At 38.0% G+C, this 24718-nt stretch overlaps 1 protein-coding gene across 1 annotated transcript in view; it reads right to left on the reverse strand.

Annotated features, from left to right (window-relative positions):
- Window positions 1–3433: 3433 nt before the first annotated feature.
- Window positions 3434–24718, reverse strand: part of LOC101164279 (VPS10 domain-containing receptor SorCS3) — a 262968-nt gene continuing 241683 nt past the window's right edge. Inside the window, exons 21-27 of the mRNA XM_023954909.1 lie at window positions 24228–24351; window positions 23732–23844; window positions 17970–18101; window positions 17787–17886; window positions 14881–14986; window positions 10313–10473; window positions 3434–7123 (exon numbers count right to left, since the gene is read on the reverse strand). Coding sequence (XP_023810677.1) covers window positions 7065–7123; window positions 10313–10473; window positions 14881–14986; window positions 17787–17886; window positions 17970–18101; window positions 23732–23844; window positions 24228–24351 — 795 coding nt within the window. The 3' untranslated portion in view covers window positions 3434–7064. The remainder of the gene's footprint in view (window positions 7124–10312; window positions 10474–14880; window positions 14987–17786; window positions 17887–17969; window positions 18102–23731; window positions 23845–24227; window positions 24352–24718) is intronic.

Below are 24718 nucleotides of genomic sequence, written 5' to 3' on the forward strand. Positions count from 1 at the left end.
AACATTTTTGCACTAGTGAGTGCTCTATATTTTGACATTTCATGCTGGCCACCTGGATGCCCCAAACAGATTTGCTCTTTTTTTTTTTTTTTTTTTTTTGGCCTACAGACAGCCCACAACTACCCGCAAGGGCAGTTGCGCCAAGGCATAATAGTCTAATGGCGAAAGTGAGTGGTGAATTGAACATTAGAAGTTAAACTCTTTGGTGTTTTAGTTGCATGAGCCCCAAGCATTTCAGTGACCCAGTTCATTCATGTAATGGTTTAAAATACTTGAACACCATGTGTGCTTTTGTCCTGCAAGACTGAGTCTGTCAAAATTTAGGATCAAGGACCAGGTTTAGGTCCTCCTATGATTATTGTGGCGTCAAAGTGAACAAACTGTGAAGTTATGAATCTGTAAAAGAAGATTTAGCTATGAATAGTATCTAAGTTGATATGTTGTTTGAATATCTGCCTTCTGGGCCAGTGACTGTATTGTTTTGTGTAAACTTAACATTTTTGTGTATTAAAACAGCAACTTCTCTTTATTTAAAGTTTAAGCAGCTGAGTATTTGAATGGGAGCAGTGTAGGAGATGATCTGCTAATTTGGAGAAGTGAAACTAGATCATTCAGGTGATTAGACATGTCGGTCTATAACCAAATGCCCACTAACACATGCGCAGAGGAGGGCTTTGTTTTTTTTTTTTGTTTTTTTAATTAAACCTAATTAATTAATGTTGTAAAAAAATAAAATAAAAAAATAATGGAAGTTTGGTGTTTACAACCCCAGATATATAAGACTGTGTTTTCACTCAGACCTTGTGACCCCACCCCTAACACATAGTCGTTTTTTACAATGGCCAAGAAACCTATTGGTCTGTTGCCTGTTAAGAACCAGTTTTAAAGGCAAAGAGTCAGTGCTCTAGTCTAGAAAGTAAGGAACTGGTGTTAAGTCACATTCCCACTCTAAGCAAAAAAGGAAGCCACGTCAAGCAAAAATGTAATCCATAGTTTTTTAAGTTTTTTTTAGACACTAGCTCACAGATATGATCCTTACATGGTGCAAATTGGCAGAATACGTTTTCTAAGTTTACCTTATAACATCGCAGCTGTTGCTGGCAACAGCAAAAATAAAATGCACCTTTTGAACTGCTGTAACTCTTCTGACACGGAGAAAAGTGTTTGCTTTTCTGTGTCAGAATCACCAGATTTATGTTGATTAGGTGAAAACTTCACTACTCTCAAGTGTTGCAAATCAGCTTTTGTATGCTGCATATCTCTATTTCACTGTTAATGATACCCCTTTGTTTGTGCTGGTTTCTGATACCCATTCATCATAACATATGATGATATTTATTATGAAATCTATTTATTATATGACAATATATTTTTGGGATTTTAATTTTTTTATTTTATTTTATAAATCTCTGTTACAACACGGATGATTGACAGATCACTTCTGAACACGTAGAAAGAAGACGCTGCTTTAATTTCCTGTTAAAACATCAACAGAACAGACCTCTGCCCTCCACAAATCTCCATTTGTTTTTCTTGCTCTCATAGATTCGTTGATGGCCTGTACTTCTAAAGATCATTTCTTGCCGTTATCAGTCTCGTGAATGACAAAATCCATGTCTTGATGGTGTTTATGTTTATCTATTGTTTTGTTTATGTCTTCCTGCTGGGTGTAAACCTAATTACCACCCTCGGGGATAATAAAGATTCTTTGAAGCTTTAAATGTGAGATTGAAACACTTGTCGGTGAAGGAAAAGTAGGTTAGCTAATTAATGCCGTGTTCCACAGATTCAGAGGATGCTTTTCCTCCGCGGGGTCGCAGGTAAGTTTGTATTAGGAAGGTTGTCCAACAGCGGTAAAGCAGTCGTCCTCGCACCCCTCCTTCATGTTCAGGTTCTGTTGTTAATAAAGGGTGCAATTAAGCAAAATTTCCTGAACAACTACTGCTTTGCATTAAATGTTCTTGTTTTAAATAAACTATGAAAGCCTTGGTGTTAAAATTTTTCAGGTAAACTGAGAAAACTGGAAAATAACTATTGCAGAGAATGGTATTACAGAGCAAGAATATAACTTCAGTTGATAGAAAAATTAGGAGAAATTTTTTGTCTCCAAAGAAGCATCTGTATCTACCTCTCTATCATGTATTTTGTTGGATCTTAGGATTTATACAAATTAGTTTTATAGTTTATGCAACCTACAAGACATTGTTTTATTTGACAGGGTAACCATTTTTATAGTGTACACTTTTCACATGGACATGTTTATGTATTTGAGGAGTTGCTCAACTGCTGAGATGTACATGTGAAAAAAAATACATAAATGCTAAAACATCTTGGCCCATTCCAGCAAAAGCCAGATTGTAACCACCAAAAAAGAAGGCAAATGGAATGGAGAAAAGTTCTGTTTATCCATGTTTTCTCTTTCTGGATATTTTTTCTTTTTCTTTTTCTGTTTGAGATTAAGCTTATAAACTTGTGATTCTAAAGTTTGTGTTTTCTTCAAAAGGCTTCATGTTTTCCACCTTCAACATCATCTGTACTCTGACTTGTTTGAAGGTCACACAAAAATGTGTTTTTTCCTTGAGCTACGTTCACACTACCCTCAGCAACGGGGGTTCAAGCTGCCACTTACGATGAAGTCTACGTTAATGTGTGTTTCCAGCTTTCACACTCAAAACTCAGTGTTTCATATATTGGCATAGAGCTGTAAAAGAAAAAAAAAAGTAGAACAAGGTTTGTGAGATTTGCACCGCTTCAACATTTCGCACCAAACCTCTTTCAACTGTAAAGGCAGCGGACATGCGGTAGAACATTAGCAGAAGAAAAATAATCCATTCCCTGCTTGTCAAGTGTGAACAACATGACATAAACACGCATTCAAGAATGATGATGTCCATGTCTTCAAGTCCACAGGTGGTGTTTTAGTCTGAAACCCAGTCTCTTTCTGGATTAGTATCTCTAGCTTCTTCTTTTTGTCCCTCAAAGACTTCATGGCTCCCAAATTTATGAAATTTGTTATGATCTTAAATGAACACTATAAACGCAGACCACCATATAACTGGAGCCGAATTTACCTCTCTTGAATGAATCTTATTAAAGGGAGCCTTTGCAATGCAGCACAATCATGTCCATTTGATGGAAGGTAAACCTGTTAGGTTTGAGCTGCGACCTTTTTGGGTTAATACAATTGTACAGGACAGTAAAATTGTGACACTAGTCCTAATATTGTACTGATCTTTTATATTTTTATAAAGTTTATTTTCCCCCCTTTTTCTTTAGTCTAGCATCATATCTGACACAAAAGATCAGTTTCTCGTCATTTGATTTTTCAACCCAACATAAATGTGCCCTTCGTTTGATCATCTTCTTTTATCATTGAAATGATCATCCTAATTACACCCAGGAAGTTCAAAGAAATGGACCACAACTTGGAAAGTCTTGATGTACAAAAATACATTTATTTGAAACAATTTCAAAATGACAGTTTCCTGACCGTAGAAATATTGAAATAAAGATGAAACGGAACATTACTGATGAGGCATGCGCAGTAGCTTTTGGTGCACAGACAAACATTACAATGCATTTGCCTTCTGAAAATATGATATAATTCCGGCAGCTGTTCTCAGTGTTTCTTTGGAATTCTGGTGCTTTTAGTAAAATCTGGCACCAAATCCAGGAATGGTTTCCAGTGATCAAAGCAGTCAGCTCTTGTGGTTCATTTAGGCGACGTTGCCAATACAGGCACAACAAAATTTCAGGTTCCTAACAGTTCCAACAGTTTTGTCAAATTGACCATTAATAGTTACAAATGTGGCACGAATAAAGTCCAGCACAAGTCTGAGATACCAAAACTTTTTGAGACCTGTCTGCGCAAATTTGATAACAAAAGTTGGAGAACTAAGCCCAAACAAAAGTCACGCAAGCAAACAACTTGTCTATGACAAAGTGAGCACAACAAAGCTGCGTGTAATCTTTGTTCAGTGTGCTCTCTGCGTATCACACTGGTCTCGATGTTTGGTCTGAGATGAGAGCGCTCTGTTCGAGGTAATGCATATGCGATGTGACAGCATATGCCTTTGTACTGTGCTCCCTTTACCCCCTCGCTTCTCATGCTGTTTACTCGTGCGGCGTCTGCATGCAGCGTCCTACGCTCAAAAGTCCAGCTTTCTTTTCTTCTCTTCATGTGGGTGACGGAAAGCTGGATGAGAGCTGGCCGGTGAAAAGACACAGAAGTGACAAAAAAAACACACCCTCAAAGGATTAACTAATCCTTTACCTAACTGTCTTTTTACTCTTGATTAAAGCTGGAGATTGCCTGACTTCAGACGGGATCAGGTTTGTATTTGTTGCACGTAGCTGAGGGCGGCCACTGACCTTTAAAGGAGCGTGTCACTGTTTTGTCTTTACTCTGTGTTCTTTAAATGCTTGGCAGTGTAATTGTCTTAAGATTAAGCAGAAATGGACCATTCCTGCTTCTTGCTTGGTTTTTCCACTTTCATTAAGTACACTGTGTTTATAAATTAGTGAGTCTTGTAAGTGTTGTCACCTTTTCCCTATTCAGCCTCTGTAACAGGGTAGGGTTTAGGTTGTCGAATAGAAAATGGCCATTTGCAAACATGAACTCTGAACTGCTGACTTTGGTTGCACAGTCTTGCTCTGTATTTAATGTAAATCTGACAGTTGGCATGTAAAGCTCTAAAAAATGATGCAGTGCATGTTATAAACACAAAAGGATAAGCCTCACAAACGTCTGATTCACAATCCCACTGTTCAGTCAGTATTGCACTTAATATTTGATACACTTATACTCCTTATGACTCAGACTGGGTCACTGACGTTCCTGCATATGTCTTTTGGTTAAAGACCCAATTACAATAAAAATCGTGTTTTTGAACATGTTGTTGTAGCATTTTTCTCTTGATGGAGGACATAAAGAAAATTCAACTAAAATTTGCATTTCTGAGTAAGTCTTCATTTAAATCGTTGTGAATCAAGAGCAGACAAAAAAAAATTAGTTGGAAAAAGCTTGTAGTTGCTACGCAAAATCTAAAATCAGTGGGCCATGAGCTCGGTGCTCTGCTCTATTCTGGTGCATCCACCTGCAGACAAATACATCCACGGACATTTTTTCCTTCTTTAGCTGGCATCTGACTCAAAACTGTACAGCTGGATGGTTCCGATAATGCTTGCCATTTTTGTTTCACTGGTCATGTTAGGTTGAGGGTAGAAGGGGCTGTTAGCTAGCGGGACATGAGGGAAGGGTCACTCCATGCCAACACTGCCGCCCACAACTCAGAGGTGAATTTCTTATAAACTACTGCCACTCTGCAGGAACTAGATCCTACAGCTTTACAGGATTTTTTTCTTCCTTTCTTTTTTTTTTTTTTTTGGCAATAAACAGCATGGTCATAACTGAAAGTCCACTGGAAACGCTTTTTAATCAAAAGATGATTGGAGTGGGACTTTTACACATATACTTGTATTGTTCAAGGAGGCTTGAGTGTAGTCTGTGACTTTCTTAACTCTCAAAGTACAGGTAGATAATCTGGAGAAGTATGGAATCTGTTTGCTTCCTATGGGAACTTTATTTTCTCAGTTAGGAATTTGCGTGAAAACTTAAATTCTCAGAATGGAGCATATCACTCATTTAAGGTTAAAAAAAATGCAGCAGCTGTTAGATGAGCTTGGTGATGTGATTTCCATCAGCATAAGCTGGTACTTTAGAAATTCTCCATATGACGTTATTATGCAGACTTAAGGACAAGGGGGATGGTTGTGTTAAAATACGCTGGTACAGAATGTAACAGGCTACCCCGACCGCCAAAACCGAGTATCGACAAAGGGACGTCCAGAGATTAGCAGGCATTATGAAAGAGGCCTCTTGTTCAGATCAGTGTGTCAAAATCAGTGTGTGTTCCCTTTTTTAATTGGTGTTATATTTCTAAGGAAAAGTTTCTGGGGGTTTTTGTCGCAATTTAAGCAATAGAAGATCACCAAAACTCTCAGCTTCATTAATGTCTTGAGTGAAAAATTTGGATTTTTACCAGAATCAGGAAAAATAGAAATGAGGCATGAAAGTAGGACAAGAAAGGAGCAAGACCTAACGACAAATTTTTAAGGTAATGTCACAAATATAAAACGTTAAGCTCTAACTTTGATCACTGGACAAAACTTTACGTCTGATGTTCATAGGCCAAACTCTGTTGGCTTAAAGGCAAAATGTAACATAATGATGCCAGCAGCAACTAATGTTTCACTAAAAGTTCTTACAGTCCTTTAGTCAGACAACCAAGTGTACATCTCTAGTGAAATTTATGACCTTTTCATTGTGTTTGCAGAGAAAACGAGTGATAGTCAAACATCTCTGGCTCACAGACCAATCCTTTCAAGCAGGACCGCCCAACTGGAACCGATGAGCGTGTAAGCAGAACAGAATCGAAGCAGAATCATTGGGGCTCTTCTGACTAATGTTTAAAAAATAACTATTTACAACACTTGCTTATCTACAACACATGAACTGTGTCCTCAGAAAGAACATGCAGAAGTCAAGGACCTTAGCAAAGCAAATGGACTCTTTAAGTAATGTTTGTCTTTTTTGACACATTTTCTGAAAAACAGGTCTTCTCTCGTCGTCATGGTTCTGAGACAAGCATGTAGAAAGTATATACACTGAACAGAGCAAAGGGTGATATAGTACACTTCAATAATATTCCCTGTTTGACTGAGACTCAGACATTATAGTCTACATTTAGGCAGAAATGATTTTCAAAGCAAACTCCTCCAGAAAATTTACAGAACTCGTCCACAAAAGAGATTTCACTGAGCAAATGAGAACCATTATGCAGCTTATACATCCACAAAACCGAGCGAGTTTTGTCTGTAATTACAGCGACCTTCTTCAGTAAACTTGCTGCAATGGATGTGGCAGAATGAGACATCCATGCAAGTCTGTATAAATGAGGTCTTTAGAAAACTATTAACATCAGCTGTGTTAATTACAAAACGGAAAAAGAGAGCGACGGACACGCTGATACCTCGCTCTGTACATAAGCGGCCCCTAGGCGCCGTCACACACTGGTGCAGTTTGGAATCTCCCTTGTGCTCTCGCAGGCGTTCCCGACTCCTCCTGAGGAGAAATGAGAGGCAAAAGAAACCCTGAAGACTCTGACATCACATTTGAATCAGAACTTCACATGATGTGAGAACTTTGCATTACTCATTACAACAAATAGGTGTTTATTTTGGTTTCCTTATTAAAGATTTGATTTCCACTAATGTTACATTCACTTAGCATGTGACACACTCTTAGATGCGCTAAACAAACATTCTTGAACTGGTGTGTAGGTCAGTGTTCACACTGCACAAACATGGAGGGTCCTCTTCCTCTTCTTCTGCTGTTTGCTAGGACGTATCCGCCACAAACATTTGGAAAAGGCTTAGTGCAAAATGTCAAAGTGCTTCAAATCTTGTGAGTCTTGCTCCAGGCCTTTTCTTTCCAGCTCTATTCCAATGTATGAAAGACTTGGTGTCATTTAATTCCACCTGAGCACAAACTACAATTATTGATTTATCTCCCATGATCAGTTTTCAAACAGTTGGCACTTCCATGAATAAAAAAGGAAATCATCCATTGGTCATACAAAGATTGCCTTGGAAACTTGTCTGAGAGTAACGTGTGCTTGACTGCAGTGCATATGTTCCCTCGAATCGTGGTATAGGTTCAGTTCTACGGCGGATGTATGGAATGATTAGTTTTTTGTAGCTGTTCTTCAAATTGTCTTGGGTCTTTTTTTTGTTTTTATTTTCTTTCTTGTTTAAAGTTTCTATATATGGAGCCATGTCAGTTCACCACGTAACCACTAGGATGTTTCTAACATAAGCAAGGCATTTTCCATTCACCTCTGTTAAGGGTCCAACTTCACAAAAGAAATGTACACATTCCTTTCAAAATGTTTTTTTTTTTCACTTCTGCGATTAGATTTAATGAACAGGAGGGTGAAACTATATAGGTTTTATCATATCGGACATTGTGCTTAAAAGTCAGCATGGCTTTCTGGCTGAAAGCCTTTAAGTCGTCAGTGAACTGCAGTATGTTTGAACAACTGACCTGCTTGTATCTGTTTCATCCACTTTCTGATTTTGGAAAAAAATAAGATTTGATTTCATTCCGTCTGGGCAGGATGACGATGAGCCAAAGACACAGTTTAATTTGATCCAGGTAAGAACTAAACGCATACAACTTTTTCTGATAACCAAATTGAAGAGTCAATAGGTTAAGATTTGTCGGGGGGTTAAACCTTCTGGAATAGGAAATTATTTTCTCTTATTTGTACCTCAAAGTAAAAAAAACCAAAACAAATGCTTCTTGTCTGGCATAGTTCAGTGGGCTTAAGCAATCTTTGTTTTATTTCCTCATGTCACATTGGATCCTTCACTTTATTAAGGTTAAATAGGCATTCTTCAGTATTAAGGTTCAACTGCTGCTTCTATCAGGCTAAGATCTGGGTTTACTAAAGGATTTAGTTTGGACCAAACTTGAGCAACTGGTGAATCCTTGAAATGTTTAAGAAACTCTGTCTGTGTTTTTCAACCTAACAACCCCATTTTGGTCTGTTTTTTCAGAAGGACATTGTTCTTGAAGTCTCGCAGTTTGTTCGGGTTCAGTTTTGTGAACCACAGTCTTGCTTTCATGTTCTTTCAGACAGAAAAAGTTTGTTCGGCTGTTATAAACTTCAACATCTAACATTTTCCTTCAGGGTCCTGAATCTTTTTTTTTTTTGATTTTTTTTTTCAGAAATGCTCTATTGAATATTTTACACTTCTGAATAATCTTTCTCCTGTAGAAATGCTTGATCTAAGTTTTATGCGAGTAGTTTTGAAACATTTCTCAAAATTATTCACCGTGTCTCAAAATGTTGACATCCTGAGTGAATGATCTTTTTTTTTCAGAAGTCGAAAAGACGATCTCTTCATCAATGGTGATCAGCTAAAACTTCGACTCTCAAATCTCATGGAAGCCCCATCAGGATGCCTAGTAGTGTCCACAGTTCTTTTCCTAATGAGTCATTTTAGCAGAAAATGGCACAACCGTCAACTTGTACTTCATCTGAGTTTTTCTTTCCCCACAATACAAAGATCCATGTGGATATTTTGTTTTTTGGGTACACTAGCTCTGATGAACAGGAATCAAAATGAACATATTATTCATATTTTATAGTTTTATTGTCTTTTTAATTTTCTTTTCTTAGTTCCTTACCTTTGTTGAGTGTCTTACTTTTCTTTTCCTTCAGAGTGTTTACTATTCAAGCTTTTCTGACCAAACTATTTTCCTACTGGTATCTTTTTAGTCAAATCTGAATGAAAGTTGGAGAAACCGTCTGCCCATCAGGAAAACCGGCAAGTCATCACTGTCTTTATATTCTTAACTTTAACTCTGGGTTATGCTAAGATTCTGCCCAGTAAAAGGTTTGTGCTGTGCATCACAAATAAACATTTTGGATTTTAACCAGACTTTCAAAATTTAAAAAAATTTTTGTTCTGAATGATTTAGATGAACATCAATTAAAGTTAGCCCTGCAAGTAAAATCCAATTACAAAATCTAAAACTGTATAAGCCTAATACTGAAAGTCTTCCAGGTTTTGAATCAGCAACAGCTCCTCTGTTTTATGGGATTCCACAGGGCTCAGTTTTGAGGCTGCTCCCATTTTTTGGGAACGGTAACAGTTCAATTTTTCACTGGTATACTTATTATAGTTTATTACATGCTATCATAAAATAAGCCTTTCTCTGTTGCACTACTTCTGGTATGTTTGCATGAGAAGTAACAGATGGCCCTTCCCTTTTTTTATTTTCAATGAAGGAAAATGGCAGTGAGGATTTTTGGTCCAATCACTTCCTATGAACCCCTTTAATGTAGATTTGGGTCTGTGTCATCATATGTCAAAATACAGCTTTAAAATTAACACACATTTAATTTCAGAGAAGTATATTGAACGAAATTGACATTCTTTTCCTTTACTCTTTGTTTGACCTGTACAGGCGTAGGTAACAGGATTTTTAGCGCAGAAGCAGGATATTCATGTCAAAGTTATGTGAGTTCATCAATTGTAGTTATCTGTCTCATGTAAGACAGGCCCATCACACGTGTTTCCCAGTTGGAGGGAACAAGTTAACTGATTTTTAAATCTTTGAACACAAATAATTCTTTTGACATTTACAGACACAGCCATGTTCTATAGATGCCATGCCAGTATGTATCCGTTAAACTGAGACAAACGGACAGTTGCAGCATCATTGTCATGCTCGTTTTCTTACTCTTGACCCGAGCGTCCAACTCCTTCTCCATAAGTTCTTTCGATGTGGTGAACTCGCTCAGGGTGATTTTTGGCGTGCTCTCACTCTGACCGACTGAACCGATCATCTCCTGCTCCTTCTCCTGGTTCACCTCAGCGTATATGTTGATCCAAGGTATTTTTCTGTGGGGTTTCAAAATCAATTCAGTAACTGAAGCATATAAACGATGCAAGTAAAATACGACATGAAAGTAAGCAGTGGTTTGAAGGAATTAGACTGTTTCTTTGAAAACTTTCTTTAATAAATCATTATTTTCTGTCATTTTGAAAGAACAGATTTGCCTCTCCGTGCAGCTTTAAAATAAGCTTAAATGTAATTACATTTTTCCAGCTTATTTATAGGCAAATTACATTACCATTGGTATTTTCTCTGCATATTTTACACTTATTGTCTTTTTTTCTTTGTTGAAACCATTTCCAATTTATTTCCAGTTATTAAATTTCCCTGTTTTGTCGACTGTGTGATTTCCTGAAAACAGGCGTCTATTTAGACTGATAGGAAAAACTGCATATCCATAATTAATCGCAGATTCTGCTATTCCCACTGACTTTATAACAGAAAACATTTAGAGTGTAAATAATTTATTCAGCAAATAAGAGTGAAGCACAAAAACTCTATTAAAGCATGTAACTGGTATTTTGTTGTGCTTTTTACTATAGATCATCATGCACGCCTCGTGTTCTGCAACCATGCAAACGGGAACATTTCCAGAGGGACTTGCCATTAAACTATCAAACCATATTTAGAGATGGGAGTCATCAGTTTTATCAATAATGCAGAACACACTGACATGTGTACACTAGTGTACACAGTTGTTTGTATCCTTGTCATTGAAAAAAAAAAAAACTTAATGCACATTAAAATAACTGGAAATTAGAAAATTAATTGACTGGGGGGAAAAAATCCAAATTATAAAATAAATCCTTAGTTTTAAATTATTGTTCAACAGAATAATTGTTAAAAAATTATGGAACCCCTATCTTCATATTGATTTCTGCAACCATTAGATATACCTCTAGCAGCTGTCAGCAGGGTTTTTTTTGGTTAATTCTGCAAGAGCCAACTTTTCCAATGTTTTAGTTTTGAAGGGGGTCTTCTCCATCCCTTTTATCAATCAATCAATCAAACTTTATTTATAAAGCACTTTTCATATGAAAATATAACACAAAGTGCTTTACATTAAAACACAACAAAATATAAAAACAAGTATTGACGAATTAAAAATAAAATAAAAATTAATAAATAAATAAATAGGGCCCCCCTCCCCGTACCTAGCCCCCCACTCCTTTCACACCTCCCACCCCTTAAGTGATGGCAAGGACAATGAGAAATAGGCTGAGACAAAAAAACAGGATGCTGGAAACGCTAATATTTGGAACCTCCCCCTCCGTGAACAGCCACATAGACAGCCAAATGCAGCATCACAGGCGGGGACCGCTCCACCACAGCTAAGCGGTGATGCAGGTCCCCATCTAGTGCCGCAGTGGCTGAACAGCAGCCGACCCAGAGGGAGAGGATCCAGCTGAGGAAGCACCGGAAATAAAAATGAATAAAAATGAGAATAAACAAGTAAACATATTGATAAAAACAATAAAACATTAAAATAAAGTTAATTAAAATAATGCATTAAAAATCAGGTTCAAGTTCATAAAACAAGATAAAATGGATAGATAAATAAATAAAATAAAAATAAAAAGTACATATAAATAAATAACTGAATAAATAAATAAATAAAAGTAGTAAAAAATTAGCTAAAAGCCAGGTTAAAAAGATAGGTCTTAAGCCTTTTCTTAAAAGCATTAATGCTCTCTGCGGCTCTCAGGTCCTCCGGCAGACTGTTCCACAAACGGGGGGCCATAGTGCTGAAATGCAGCCTCTCCATAGGTTTTAGTTTTTGCAGTTGGAATGGTCAACAGACCAGTGACAGAGGATCTCAGGCTCCGCGAGGGTTCATATCTTACTAAAAGATCTGATAAATAAGAAGGCGCAAGACCGTTAAGACATTTAAAAACGGTTAAAAGTATCTTAAAATCAATCCTGAAGCATATGGGGAGCCAATGCAGGGATTTTAAAATTGGGGTGATGTGAGCCCGCCTCCTGGTCTTTGTAAGAACTTGTGCAGCAGAGTTCTGGAGAAGCTGAAGGTTCCTAATGTTGGTTTTTGGAAGACCGGCAAGCAGGGCGTTACAATAATCAACTTTACTCATGATAAAAGCATGCATTAGCATCTCCATATTCGCAAGAGAGAGCAGTGGGCGGACTCTAGCCAGATTTTTGAGATGATAAAAACCAGTTTTAACCACCTGTTTTATATGGGGGATAAAAGTTAGCTTAGAGTCAAAAATAACACCCAGGTTTCTGACTGTTTCTGAATGACTTAATGAAAGTTGCTGCAGCTTCAGAAACTGTTTCTCCCTCTTGGCTTCAGGACCAATAACTAAAATTTCAGTTTTTTCCTGGTTGAGCTGCAGAAAATTATTTGCCATCCATAATTTCACATCTAATATACAGTTAAAAAGTGCTTCTATTGGTCTTGTGTCATCAGGAGACATAGCTATGTACAGCTGGGTATCATCAGCATAGCTATGAAAACTGATGTTGTGGCTCCTGATGACATTCCCCAGAGGAAGCATGTAAATGTTAAAAAGCAAGGGGCCAAGGATGGAACCTTGAGGCACACCACAATTAATTTCATGGACCCTAGAAAAGTGTGTGGCCATGCTTACCATAAAGTTTCTCTCCATGAGATACGTTTCGAACCACTTGAGAACAGTCCCTGAAAGGCCAAGACTTTTAAGTCTGTTTACAAGGATCAGGTGATCAACAGTATCAAAAGCTGCGCTTAGATCTAGTAGAACTAGTACTGAGATCTGACCTGAATCCAAGGCACATCTGACATCATTAACGATTTTTAACAAGGCTGTCTCTGTGTTGTGGTTCATCCTAAAGCCAGACTGGTTTATCTCAAAAATGTTGTTTTGTAAGAGAAACTCATTTAGCTGAATAAAAACAAGTTTTTCTAAAACCTTACTTAAAAATGGCAAGTTGGACACAGGTCTGTAGTTATTAAAAACGGAAGGGTCTAAATTCGTTTTTTTGAGTAACTGTTTCACCACTGCCGTTTTAAAGGCAGCAGGAAAAATACCCGTCTGTAGAGAGGAGTTCATGATATTTAAAATCTCACTCTCAAAAGACCCATAAAATGATTTAAAAAGTGAAGTAGGGATGGGATCTAAAAAACAGGTTGTTGGATTAACTTGGGAGAAAACTCGACCAAGTGTTGCAGCTTCAACCAGGTCAAAACTGTCCAGTGCTTCCTCAGGTGAAATCAAGCCATCATTACCAATAGAGAGGCTTTTTTACAGATGTTCAACAGGACTAAGAATTGGGCTGAAGGTCCACTACTTTACTTTTAACCTGCTTGTACCCAACACAGACGAACTTGTCCCAACAAGTGCAGCAAAACAGTTCCAGACCATGACTCTAGCCTCCAGGATGTTTTGCAGCATAAACACTTCCTTCTTTTTGGGGCTAAATTGCAAATAATCTTCAGCTTACTCTTGGGTTATTGATGACATTATCCATCTCTTCAGCTTGCCATCAAATTTTCTCCAGTGGCTATTGTATGACCTGGGACCACACTCCCTGCACATCCTGGATCTAAACGTTCTTAATGCTGTGTGTTGCTGTAGTAGCAGAGACATAAAGTTCTTTGTGGGGTTTCCTATAAATTTTACCTTAGAAATATTTGTCTTTGATATTCTTTCTGTCCATGGTTAGTGTGGTTTAAACCATTTCTCCAAATAGCAAATGGATTCAATGTATATTTGATGAATGCTGATTAGAGGATGCATATTCATAAATCATTTCAACATGGTCTCAGTTTAGATTTATATTTCACTGTCGTTTTCTTTATTTTATGAGTATATTGAACAAAAATTCCAAACCCATGCTGGTGTCTATTGGATGTTTTTTCTGTTTAATATTTTGTCAGTTGCATGCATGGTTTGGGTGACCTTTTGTAGGTTTTTTTCTTTTATCAACCCTTTAACACTGGAGCTGTCGCCTGCGACTTTCCAAATGTTCATTCATTCATTCATCTTCCATTTTTCCCTATCGGGGTCACGGGCCTGCCAGAGCCTATCCCGGCAACTTATGGGTGAAGGCAGGGGACACCCTGGACAGGTCGCCAGTCCATCGCAGGGTTTTCCAAACGTTTTCACAGTTAAAGTAATTTCAACAGATTCTGACAAATGTTGCAGCTTGTTATTCACCTTTCAGCATTTACTCAGTCCTTCACTGAATTTGGTTTGGCAGAGGTTTTTTTGCCGGATGCAATTCTTGACACAACAATGTACATAAACATTTTGATATTGAGTGTTCGGCATAAAGCTGCTCTTCTCAGCTTTACAATCCATTGGAATTACATTATTGGTGTAAACAGTTGAAGAGATACTGTAATTCAAACACTGGAGCTAAAGCTCCAATGTACCAACAATTTTAGAGAGAGGATCACAGAAATGATGCACCTCTTGAACTTGTAGATGAGAAAGACAGCCAGGCCGAGGAAGACCACAGAGAGGAGCATGAGCATGGCAGAGCTGTTGTGTCGGGGGCTGGAGTCCACCAAGGGTGCTGTGAGGAGAATGCAGAAAACTATCTGTTCAACTTGGAATCTTCCACACAGAGCATGAACAAAAGAAAATGAAAAGTGATACAGGCTCTGATCCAGTTTGTGAATGCTTCAGCTCTTTCTTTCTTTTCTTTTTTTGAGAAATGTTTTTTTTAACTTTCAATTTTAATTACAATTAAATGAAATGTAGTGTGTTAACTGCTTTACTGCTTTTTACATTTTTTTAAAAGCACTTTAGATTGGGAGCTCTTTCACAAAACCACACCTTAAAAGCCCCAATTTTGACAAGACGCAAACAAGCCTGCTTTGTTTTCACACGCTTTCTTACGGAGCAGCCTTTTGTATCATTTTGAGACATAATTCTTGTAAAATATTCCAATTAGCAACAGTTAACACTTGAAATCAAACTAAACTGGAGTTCATATATGATGCAGGAGGTGTTGAAAAAAAAATTGTCTTCTCACACAATTATCTCAATTTTCTTGCGACTTGGAACTTAAACAGCAGCACTTTAATACATGTTTGAGATTTCAGCAAAAACTTTGCAACTATCTTAGGGGAAAAAAAAACCTGTAACGCACATTAATTACTTCAAAATTATAACACATGTCTGGAGATCCCCAATGAAACACTCAGACAAATTTTATCCAAGTCTATACAAGATGAGGAACAATCCGTTTTACAAACAGAAAGTAAGGTGCAACAAATAATTGTAAAAGGGTGTTCAAGTAAGATATTCATTAAAAAGACAGCTTTAACAAACATGAACACAGATGTCCAAATAAATTATGCAGACTGGTCTTCAGTGGTGGTGCTGTTTGACCATTTGGTTGTACAGTCTATCAACTGTGGGTATGAAAGATCTGAGTTCTATGAAAGTTTGTAAAAAGCATGCTAACCATTCCCAGAAAGAAAGAGACTCTATCTGCTTATGATAATCAAAATCTTAATTCAGAACGAAGACTGTCAATAATTCCCCTTGACGGTGGAAGAATGTGCACCAACTTTGGAACCATCATGATCAATCTATGGAATACAGAATTTGGAACATTTACTTAACATCATATCTGTAAATTGGTTCAGCCGTAACAAAGATCACAAAATTTGTCCCCAACTAAAGTAGGTAATCGAATCGAATCAATCGAATCCAAATACATTTTGAATTGGTGTGTGCACCTAAACATTTGGATTTGTTATGTTAACTGAGAATGGATGTCAAAACATTTCTGGGTTGGTGCATATGCAACAGTTGTGCAAAGTATAGAACAGTTGGATAAAATACAAATATTGTCAACTATTTTGCACTTTCACATACTAGAATCTCAATCACTGCAACATCTCTAAACTTTACCAAGTTTTTATGTGTGTCTGGTAACATTAGGAAGTATTTCAGGAAAGTCTCTCATCATTGACCATAACTAACTGAAGAGTGGAACAAACTGAAAAAAACTGCCTTCTACTATCCTGCAGTCCTACCATAATGACATGAATTCCAAGGCTTTACTGTCAAGAAAGAAATATGGTTTTGCTTTGACACCAGAGAGGGATGACAGCAACTGTTTGACTATTTTTTTTCTTTGCTGTCTGTGTTATGATTAATATTGGGTAATAAATTGAAATGCTTTTAAAAAGAATCTTCATTTGAAATGTGTCCTCCGGTTATATACACAACGGTAACATGTTATGTGAGGATGTTTTATTTCCAATATCAGAAATGTCAAGAGGTATAGAAGCGTGAAATTGCTGTTTCAGAGTAAAGCAGGTGACAGCAGGGGGAAATTCACACTTTTCAGGTGGACTTGAAATGGTTTCATGCACCAAATTCATAATAGAAGTCAATAATGGCCAATGCTATTGCTTTATTTTATAAGACTCGCATTAAATTCCTTTTATTGTTTTGAGAAGAGTGTTATTGTCTCTCACTGATGTCAAAAATCTGTGAGGCTTTCACTTTTCTGCCAAGACCTCCAGCTTAGAAACAGAAGCCGTCTGCTGCCACTGACCTTTCTCATGCTGCTCCAAGGCTTTTCAGACCTTTTCTTGTGCGGAAAAATACAAAGTGGGATCCAGCTGGGTGCAGCGCAAGCATAGCTTTTTATACCTCGTGCTGTGAGCTGCACACGAATCATGGTCGTGTGCCTCCAAAGACTTTGTGCCTAATGAAACTAGCCAAGCAATGAATACAACAGAGATCTGTCGGGCAGCAAGGGACAAGAGTTTCTGAGAACCACCAAGCCTTAAGTCGATAAAAAAAGTAGAGTTTTCCAGTCCAGTTATGTCACTTACAGCTGCTGTGTTTCCATAAATAAGCTGTGACTTAACTCTAAAAGTGAATTCTGGGGTGTCGGTTCTGGTGCAAAAACACAGTTTCTGACTTTTCAAGCCATTCCTAACTCTACCCTCAGATTGTGCAGCATTCTGTCTCAAGGACTAAATAATCAACATAATTATACTCAGTGTAACACTCATTTTGTGGTTGGATGGCTGTATAAGAAATGGAGCAGATGTTCAGCTTTTGATGGTGGGCATAAAAGATCCCTCATCTCAAGGAGTTCCACTCAGAACCCAGCCCCTCCCACGCTCCCCTGTGTTCCTGCGCCGCCATGGAGGCTGGCTGACAAGAATTTTAATTGGGAGACCAAAGCAAAGTTCTTGTTGTCAAAACATGCTTATTACGGTACTGGTTGTGGCCACTCCCAAAACACAAAATGCTTTAAACAAATTAATTACCACCAGAGAGTAATAATATTAAAGCTGACAACTTAATGATGGCAGACGGCAGTGAAAGGAGCTACCTCTTACCCAGTGTTAACTGTGTGTTGTACACAATCACGCGTACTCCAGGCTTCAGCTCAAACTCTACCAGATTTTGGTTCAGCGCGTTCACGATGGTGCTGGAAGTCTGTGGAACAGCAGCAAACACTCTTACTTGTGCAGAAAAAGGAACTTATGTTGCTATGGGGAGATAGTCACAAGCATGCGTACCTGTTCTAGGGCATCCTCACTCTTTTTTCTGCCCTCTGATTGGTTCTTGTTGGGCAACAGGAAGAGCTCTGCAGCTGTAGGAACACCTGGAAACACGGCAACCAAGAGCTGCTCCCCCGGAAAGTCGCAAACCTGTCACACAGTCCAAAATCGTCAAACAATAATGAGACTAAAGTAAATTCAGTTGTGATTTTATGGTTCTTCATGTGGACACACAAATTTAACCCTTTAACTCCAGAGTTTTTTCTCCGGTGTTCATGTTCTGAGAATTACCTTAACTACTCTTCAACTATTTACCCAATTAACGTAATTCCAACAGATTCTGATGTTGAGAAAAAGTAGTTTTGCGATTATATGCAAAATTGTAAAGTGTCAAGTGTTTACCCAATAAACGTAAACCAGCTGAGCGCATAGAAAAGTGGATTTGCGCTGCGTCCGAATCTTTTGAATTTGTGTTCATTGCATAAATGGTCAAAGAGTTACAATAGTTCAAAGAGTTATTTTGTGGACAAACAGCGGAGCTCCTTCTCTAGGAGGCTCAGACAGCTCCGCTCCAAAACTGCCCGGTACCAGAAATCCTTCATACCCAATGCAATAACCCTGTACAACAACTCACAATGCAAAAGATAACCTTTGCACATTTTTGTTATTACCTATTTATTTATTTTTTCTATTTTGCACATTTCTTTTGCACATCTTTTTACCTGCACTGTTCTGTAAATAGCTTTTTAAATTATACTACCTTGTTGTTTGCATTTATGCTACATCTTCTTTGTTTTGTTTTTTTGTTTTTTGTTATATTATTTTTAGTATTTTTTTTCCCTCTGCTGTCAGTTGCTATGGTGATAAACAAATTTCCCACGTGTGGGATCAATAAAGTATTTTTGATTCTGATTCTGATTTTCCTGTTTTCGGTGGCGGCTCCGATGTTAAAAGGTTTAAAGTAATGACTTCAGTGAAGTAAATGACAAAGTTTATTTTGATTCATACAAGTCACTAAATCAAAAATTCAAATCAAGAGTGTTAGAAGAAATTGTGACATGACTAAGTATGACAACTTAAGATGAACCTGTGAGATACTTTACATGTTAAAAACCTGATTAATGTTAATTTTTTATATCTTTCATCAGGGAATGGACCTTAACTGGTCTTCTTTCTGGTATATTTTTAAACTTAGAATGTAAAAGCTCTACAGATGCACACAACTGCATGCTGACAATGTACAAAAGCTCTGGTGAAAGCTTTTGACCTAAATCTGACTATTAGCTAAATGGCATTTATTCAATGCCACAAAATCAATATAAAAAATGTGTACAGTGTTTGCTGTGTTTGTTTCGAAAAGAGCATTTGGTGAAGTTCTTAGCTTCAAAACCAGTTTACAGAAGCAAAGGGAGGCTGAACATGGATTAGGATCTCTCTTTGCTGTGGAGCAGAGACTGTACAGCCAAACTACATCAATTATCAACTGCAGGAAACCCTTTTGGAGCACCACAGTAATGGACAAATGATAGCCTTGGGCATGTCTTGCAATGAGAAAGAATGGTGGTGGGGTAATAAAGTGAGCAGAATGACAAAGGAGGCAATAGTTCCTGAAAAAAAAAATCAATACACTTGAAGCACGTTTACTTTCAGTGCAATCAGTCATTACTTAGAGCATAAACATGTGGCGTGAACCCATTTTGATGCAATGTAAATTTAATGTTAGATCTGCAGCAGGGAAGAAAGGCCTGCTTGGATTTGTTTGATGGTTCTCTATTCTGACAGTTCATTGAAGCAGGACACACACTTTTACAGGAAAAGACTTGTTATAAGGCTGCCGCATCACAGCCTGGCAGGTTCAAGTGAATACAATGAAAAAGTAACAATTGGAACATAACTTTAACCATTGGAAAAGTATGGTAGATTTGTTTATCATACCTGGAAAATATTGTGTTGTCTGCTTTACTGAAATCGAAGTACTGCTTATATAAAAACAGAAAGCTACAAACAGGGACAAATAAATAACTGTGAAACTCAACAATAATGAACATAGTTAATTTCCCTAAAAAAATCCCCATGATACTGGTACTACAAAGCTCCACAGCATTAAGAAAGTATTTCCCAGTGAGGCAAATAAATAACAATTGCTTCATTTTGGAAGGAACTAGTGGAACAAAGAAAATCCAGATTTGTCATGTTTGACAGTGATTGGTGCACTGGAAAGAGAAGACACTAAATGCAGCCTTTGGGGACAGTATTGCGAAATGGGGTAACTATGTTAGGTCAGATTAAATGTGTGCAAAGCCACAAATCTTCATTACGAAGTCTGCAGAAATATTTAGAATGAATTTAGGAGGGTTTAATGGCGAACCTTGACTTCTGTCCTTACTATAAGCCATTAATAAAAATAAATCAATTTGGGATGATACCCTGTTAATACATTAGTAAGGCTTTACACTGTGTGTTGCTTAGATCAATATTTATGGTCCAACATTTCAATACCACTGTTGTCGACAGAGGTCTGAAGCCAGAATTGAAACCTAACGTGCTGTCATTCATCATTCATCACTCCAAAATCACATTTGTTTCTTCTTTGATTTGATGAATGAAAGTAACACTTACTTTTAATTTTAAGGTTTTTTTATTATAACGACCATAAGGAAAAATTTGATTGCGTGAAGTTTCTGACCTCTATTAAAATCTTTAGATGTGAGCTGTGAGGTATTATCAACGCATAATCTGTGTGATCATATGCTGAAAAACTGAGGGAATTTGAGAGGAAGGCAGCTAAAGAGCAAAGTGGAACCAAATAACCTCTTTTACTGAACGTTTGATCGAGACCAACAGACCTGAAAGATTCAGTGGCGGTGATGCTTGGCTACACCACTCCATTAAATGGAGCTTGACTGTAACTGCCAGTTCTTGGCTCCTCCATCTCCTTCTTTTATAGGTTGGAAGTTGTTTACTATGTTGAGGAGCGATCAGTCATGGACCAACCGCTGTCTCAACGAGAGATCTCAACCAGAACAAAATCAAGAAGGAAAACAAAAACACCTGTCACCAGTTGGACTACAGGTTTGTCTGGATATGAACTCTGTGTCAGCTCCACTCGCATAAACAGTCAGGCAGCCCCCTCACAGAGAAATCCAACTCTGAAGTCAGAGGATGTCAGGGGATGAAAACAATCAAAAGTGACAATTCAGCTTCTGGTGTAATGTAAGTAATAAAAATACAGACAGTAGATTCAACTCTACATTCTATGATCACATGCAGAATGGAAATGGTGACTTAGAAAACAGGGTTTATTCTCCCTGATAATGAAACACCTGCACAGTAAGGCACTACAGCAAAGAATGATGTTTGTGTCTTAGAACATCATCCATGGTCGTGTGGGGTTTTTCAATGTATCTACATAATGAGGACTGTTCCCAACCAGATTTTTAACATGGCCGTTAATGGTTTGGCTGTGGGCTGCAAGATTAAAGCCTATGTGGATAACTGTGGGTTCCTTAGAGGCCTCATCTATGACAACCCACATGGGGCCAAAGTGTGACTGAGGTAGGCTTACGATCATATAGACATTATATCCATTTATATCCCAATGAGTCTCATATTTTGCATCGCATAGGGTGAAAATGTCCCTAAACTCACATTAGGGCCACTTTTGCCCATGTTTAGCCTGCACTAACCTAAGCAACCCACCAACCAAGCAACCCAGGGGTATGCTGAACCCAAACACACAATAACTGGGTTTCTAATTAATACACTACAGTAGTGTGTTGGGATCAAACCAACACTCCCCCAATTGAGCCAAATTTGACAAATTAACAGTGTGAATCATCCATGTCCAGGAAGACTAAGACCCATGCTGTGGTTTTTCACTTTGACTCATTTAATTGAATGCCAAACACTATGTTGAACAAAAACGACAGTCAGCTGTTGGGAATACCAGGAACATCAGTTCCAATTGGGTGTATGCTGCACTCTTAGCTAAACTGGATCGGACTCAGATAACTGAAACTGGTACCAGTCAGACCTGTCATGGATAATAAATGTACAAATAATGAGTAGAAGATGAAAAATCTTCTTAAATAAGTAACAAGTCTGTAAAAGGCAGAGTTCTGGTTTTAAGGTTGGCCAGAGGTTAAAAGGTTGGATAAATACTTACTTTCTGCACCCTGATACAAGCCAATTCTTTTAAAATCATACAACATAATTCATTAGATTCTTTGTCTGCATTCTGTCTCTCACAGTTGACATGTACCTTTGATACATTATAGCCCTACTCTTTTTAAGTGGGATAACTTGCAGAGGTGGTGTCCATAAAATATTTTTTTTGCCCCACTGTATATAAAATGAGTCAATTAGTAAAAATAAACTGAAGCAATCAAAGCAGTCTTGGATTTTGATCTTGTGCAGCTAGCTTATTGTGGGTCAATTTGAAATGCATGGACCTGAGAAGGGTTCAATTTGATTATCAGCAATTGTGATAGGCGATCTTACAGGCAGTTATGATAAACCTGAAATATAACTATCTTCTTTTCATTTCGGCCTTTCCCTTTAAGGGTCGCCACAGCGAATCAGCTTATCATAGGACTGATTTCTCATATTTAGTTTAGCAATGGTTTTTTATCTGATTTCCTTCCTGAGACAACCCTCTGTATTTATCCAGGCTTGGAATCGGGAAAACCCTGGCTTGAATTCTCCTCGTGGCTACAATTACAAAGTAAAGAAATCCCTTTCAGTTTAACTATTCTAGATAATAAATCTAATTTTGCGCAGAAAAATGTCTAACCAACAGCAATTGCCAAATTTGTTTTATTAAAGCTTTATTAATTATTTCTTTGGGGATTTGTTTTTCTCTTTGTGTATGTCGGAGATGTTGTATGACTGTTGTGTTTTATTTTGACTTTCTTAATGCCTTCCCCCATTCCAGTATCCTCTAAAATGGACAAATAATATGTTTTGGTTGGCTGGATAGTACGTTGGTCTCAGAGCCACAGTGTATTTCCACTGTTGGACTGTTTTACATTAAAATGAATAGAATGAACATTCTATAACAGGCCACCTGGTTACCTGCTGAATTGTGTTGTTTGGCATTTGGTGTCAAACCAGCATCATAGGGAGATGAAAGTCCAGCCGCTCGAGAGCATACAGCAGTAAATACATGAATCGGTCATCGCTAATGGACAACCGAAAGTGTTAGATACACCACCTAAAGTGAGCGCAAGGCAGTCTTGTTAAACACACCAACACGATTTCTCAGATGAACTTAGACACAAATTTGGCCTAAAATTATACAATTTTAACACAGATGTGGAAGTTTCTTCTGAATTTGTAAAATATTCATCCCAAATCCTCAACCTGCTGCTCAAAGGCTCAATATGCTGTTAAGATGGCTTCAGGCGCACTGAAATACAGTTGAGTGGTACTTAACCAGTGGGGTCAGCCCATGACGCATAATGGAGTGTGCACGCACACATTAATGCAAAGTGACAGGCGTCGTTACTCTCAGGCGTCCGCACAAACCCTTGAGCATGAAGTTCTGAGATCATTTCATTTGTGACTTTTAAAATGAAGGAATCGCTGCCATCATCCAGGGAGGGGAGGGACGTCTTCAAACCTGTCTGATGATGAATCGCACGGTGGCCCGGGGGCGCTGTCTTGGCGCATGGCTGAGTTCTGAGTGTCGGGCAGCAAAGGTTTTTGTGGAAGAGGAAGGATGGAGAGCAAAGATGGCATAAGACAAAGATGGAAGGACGGTGGAAATGAAAATCACTCACTTGGAGCAGAGCCTTCTTAATTACTCTCCCCACATCCTGCCTCCACTCAGGGATGTCGGGGTTAAACTCGTCCAGATTCGGGGAGAAAGATAAAAGTAGAGATTTGAAGAATTCTGTTGAGGAGAGTCAAGGGAAATTCAGCTATTAATGCATGCTGATCTCGGGGTAACTGTCATTTTGCTCCAACTGAGTTTTAAGGTACTTAACAGCTGATGAAAAAGAAGTTTCTCATTTCCTTCTCTGTTCCCTTTGGCTACATGCTGCAAATGCACTTCTTTATAATTAGAAAATGTCACAGCTCGACATAATTCCATCCTCAGGTAATAAATCACTACATTTAACATTTACTTGCAGCTTGATCAGCTTAAATAGGACATATTCTTCAGACATCTCAACTGTGTGGTGATACAATCTTCTCTGAAAGGAGCCATTTTCCTTTTAAAGGTTTTACATAGGGCATTAGATTTCATGCAGCTATTTCCATGACTTTACTGACCTTTGACTGCTATGGTCTTGGTGTCCTGCAGAATGGTGTTGGCTGCAGATACTTGCACTGTGATGGTGTGCATTCCTTCACTCCTGAAGGTGTATGAGATGCTCCCATCCAGCGTTATCAAGGGCTGCAGGCATAAGGTTACAAACAAAGCTGGAGAACCCCTCTGTCTGAGATGCTTCACATTTCTAAACACTATTTAAAAGTCAGAACAGTTTGTTTGAAGTTTGTCTGTATGCAGATACATTTCTGAACCTTATCCCTTGAAGTTAGCATTGGAGGAAGGGCTGATATGGAAATGCATTTAGGGAAGAGGTCAAAGGTCAGATTTTGGTGTCACCAAAGCAGCTTCAGGCTTGTTTTGAGTGATTCTAATCAACTTGTTGTTGAATCTGTTGTCAAGATTAAATTTTGCATGAAAGTTAAGAGAAGCAGCAGTTCATATTGCACAAATGTGGTTTTGGAGGGAAAAAAGGAACAACTGTTAAACGGAT

This window comes from Oryzias latipes, chromosome 1 (genome assembly GCF_002234675.1).
Source record: "Oryzias latipes chromosome 1, ASM223467v1".
Lineage (NCBI taxonomy): Eukaryota > Metazoa > Chordata > Actinopteri > Beloniformes > Adrianichthyidae > Oryzias > Oryzias latipes.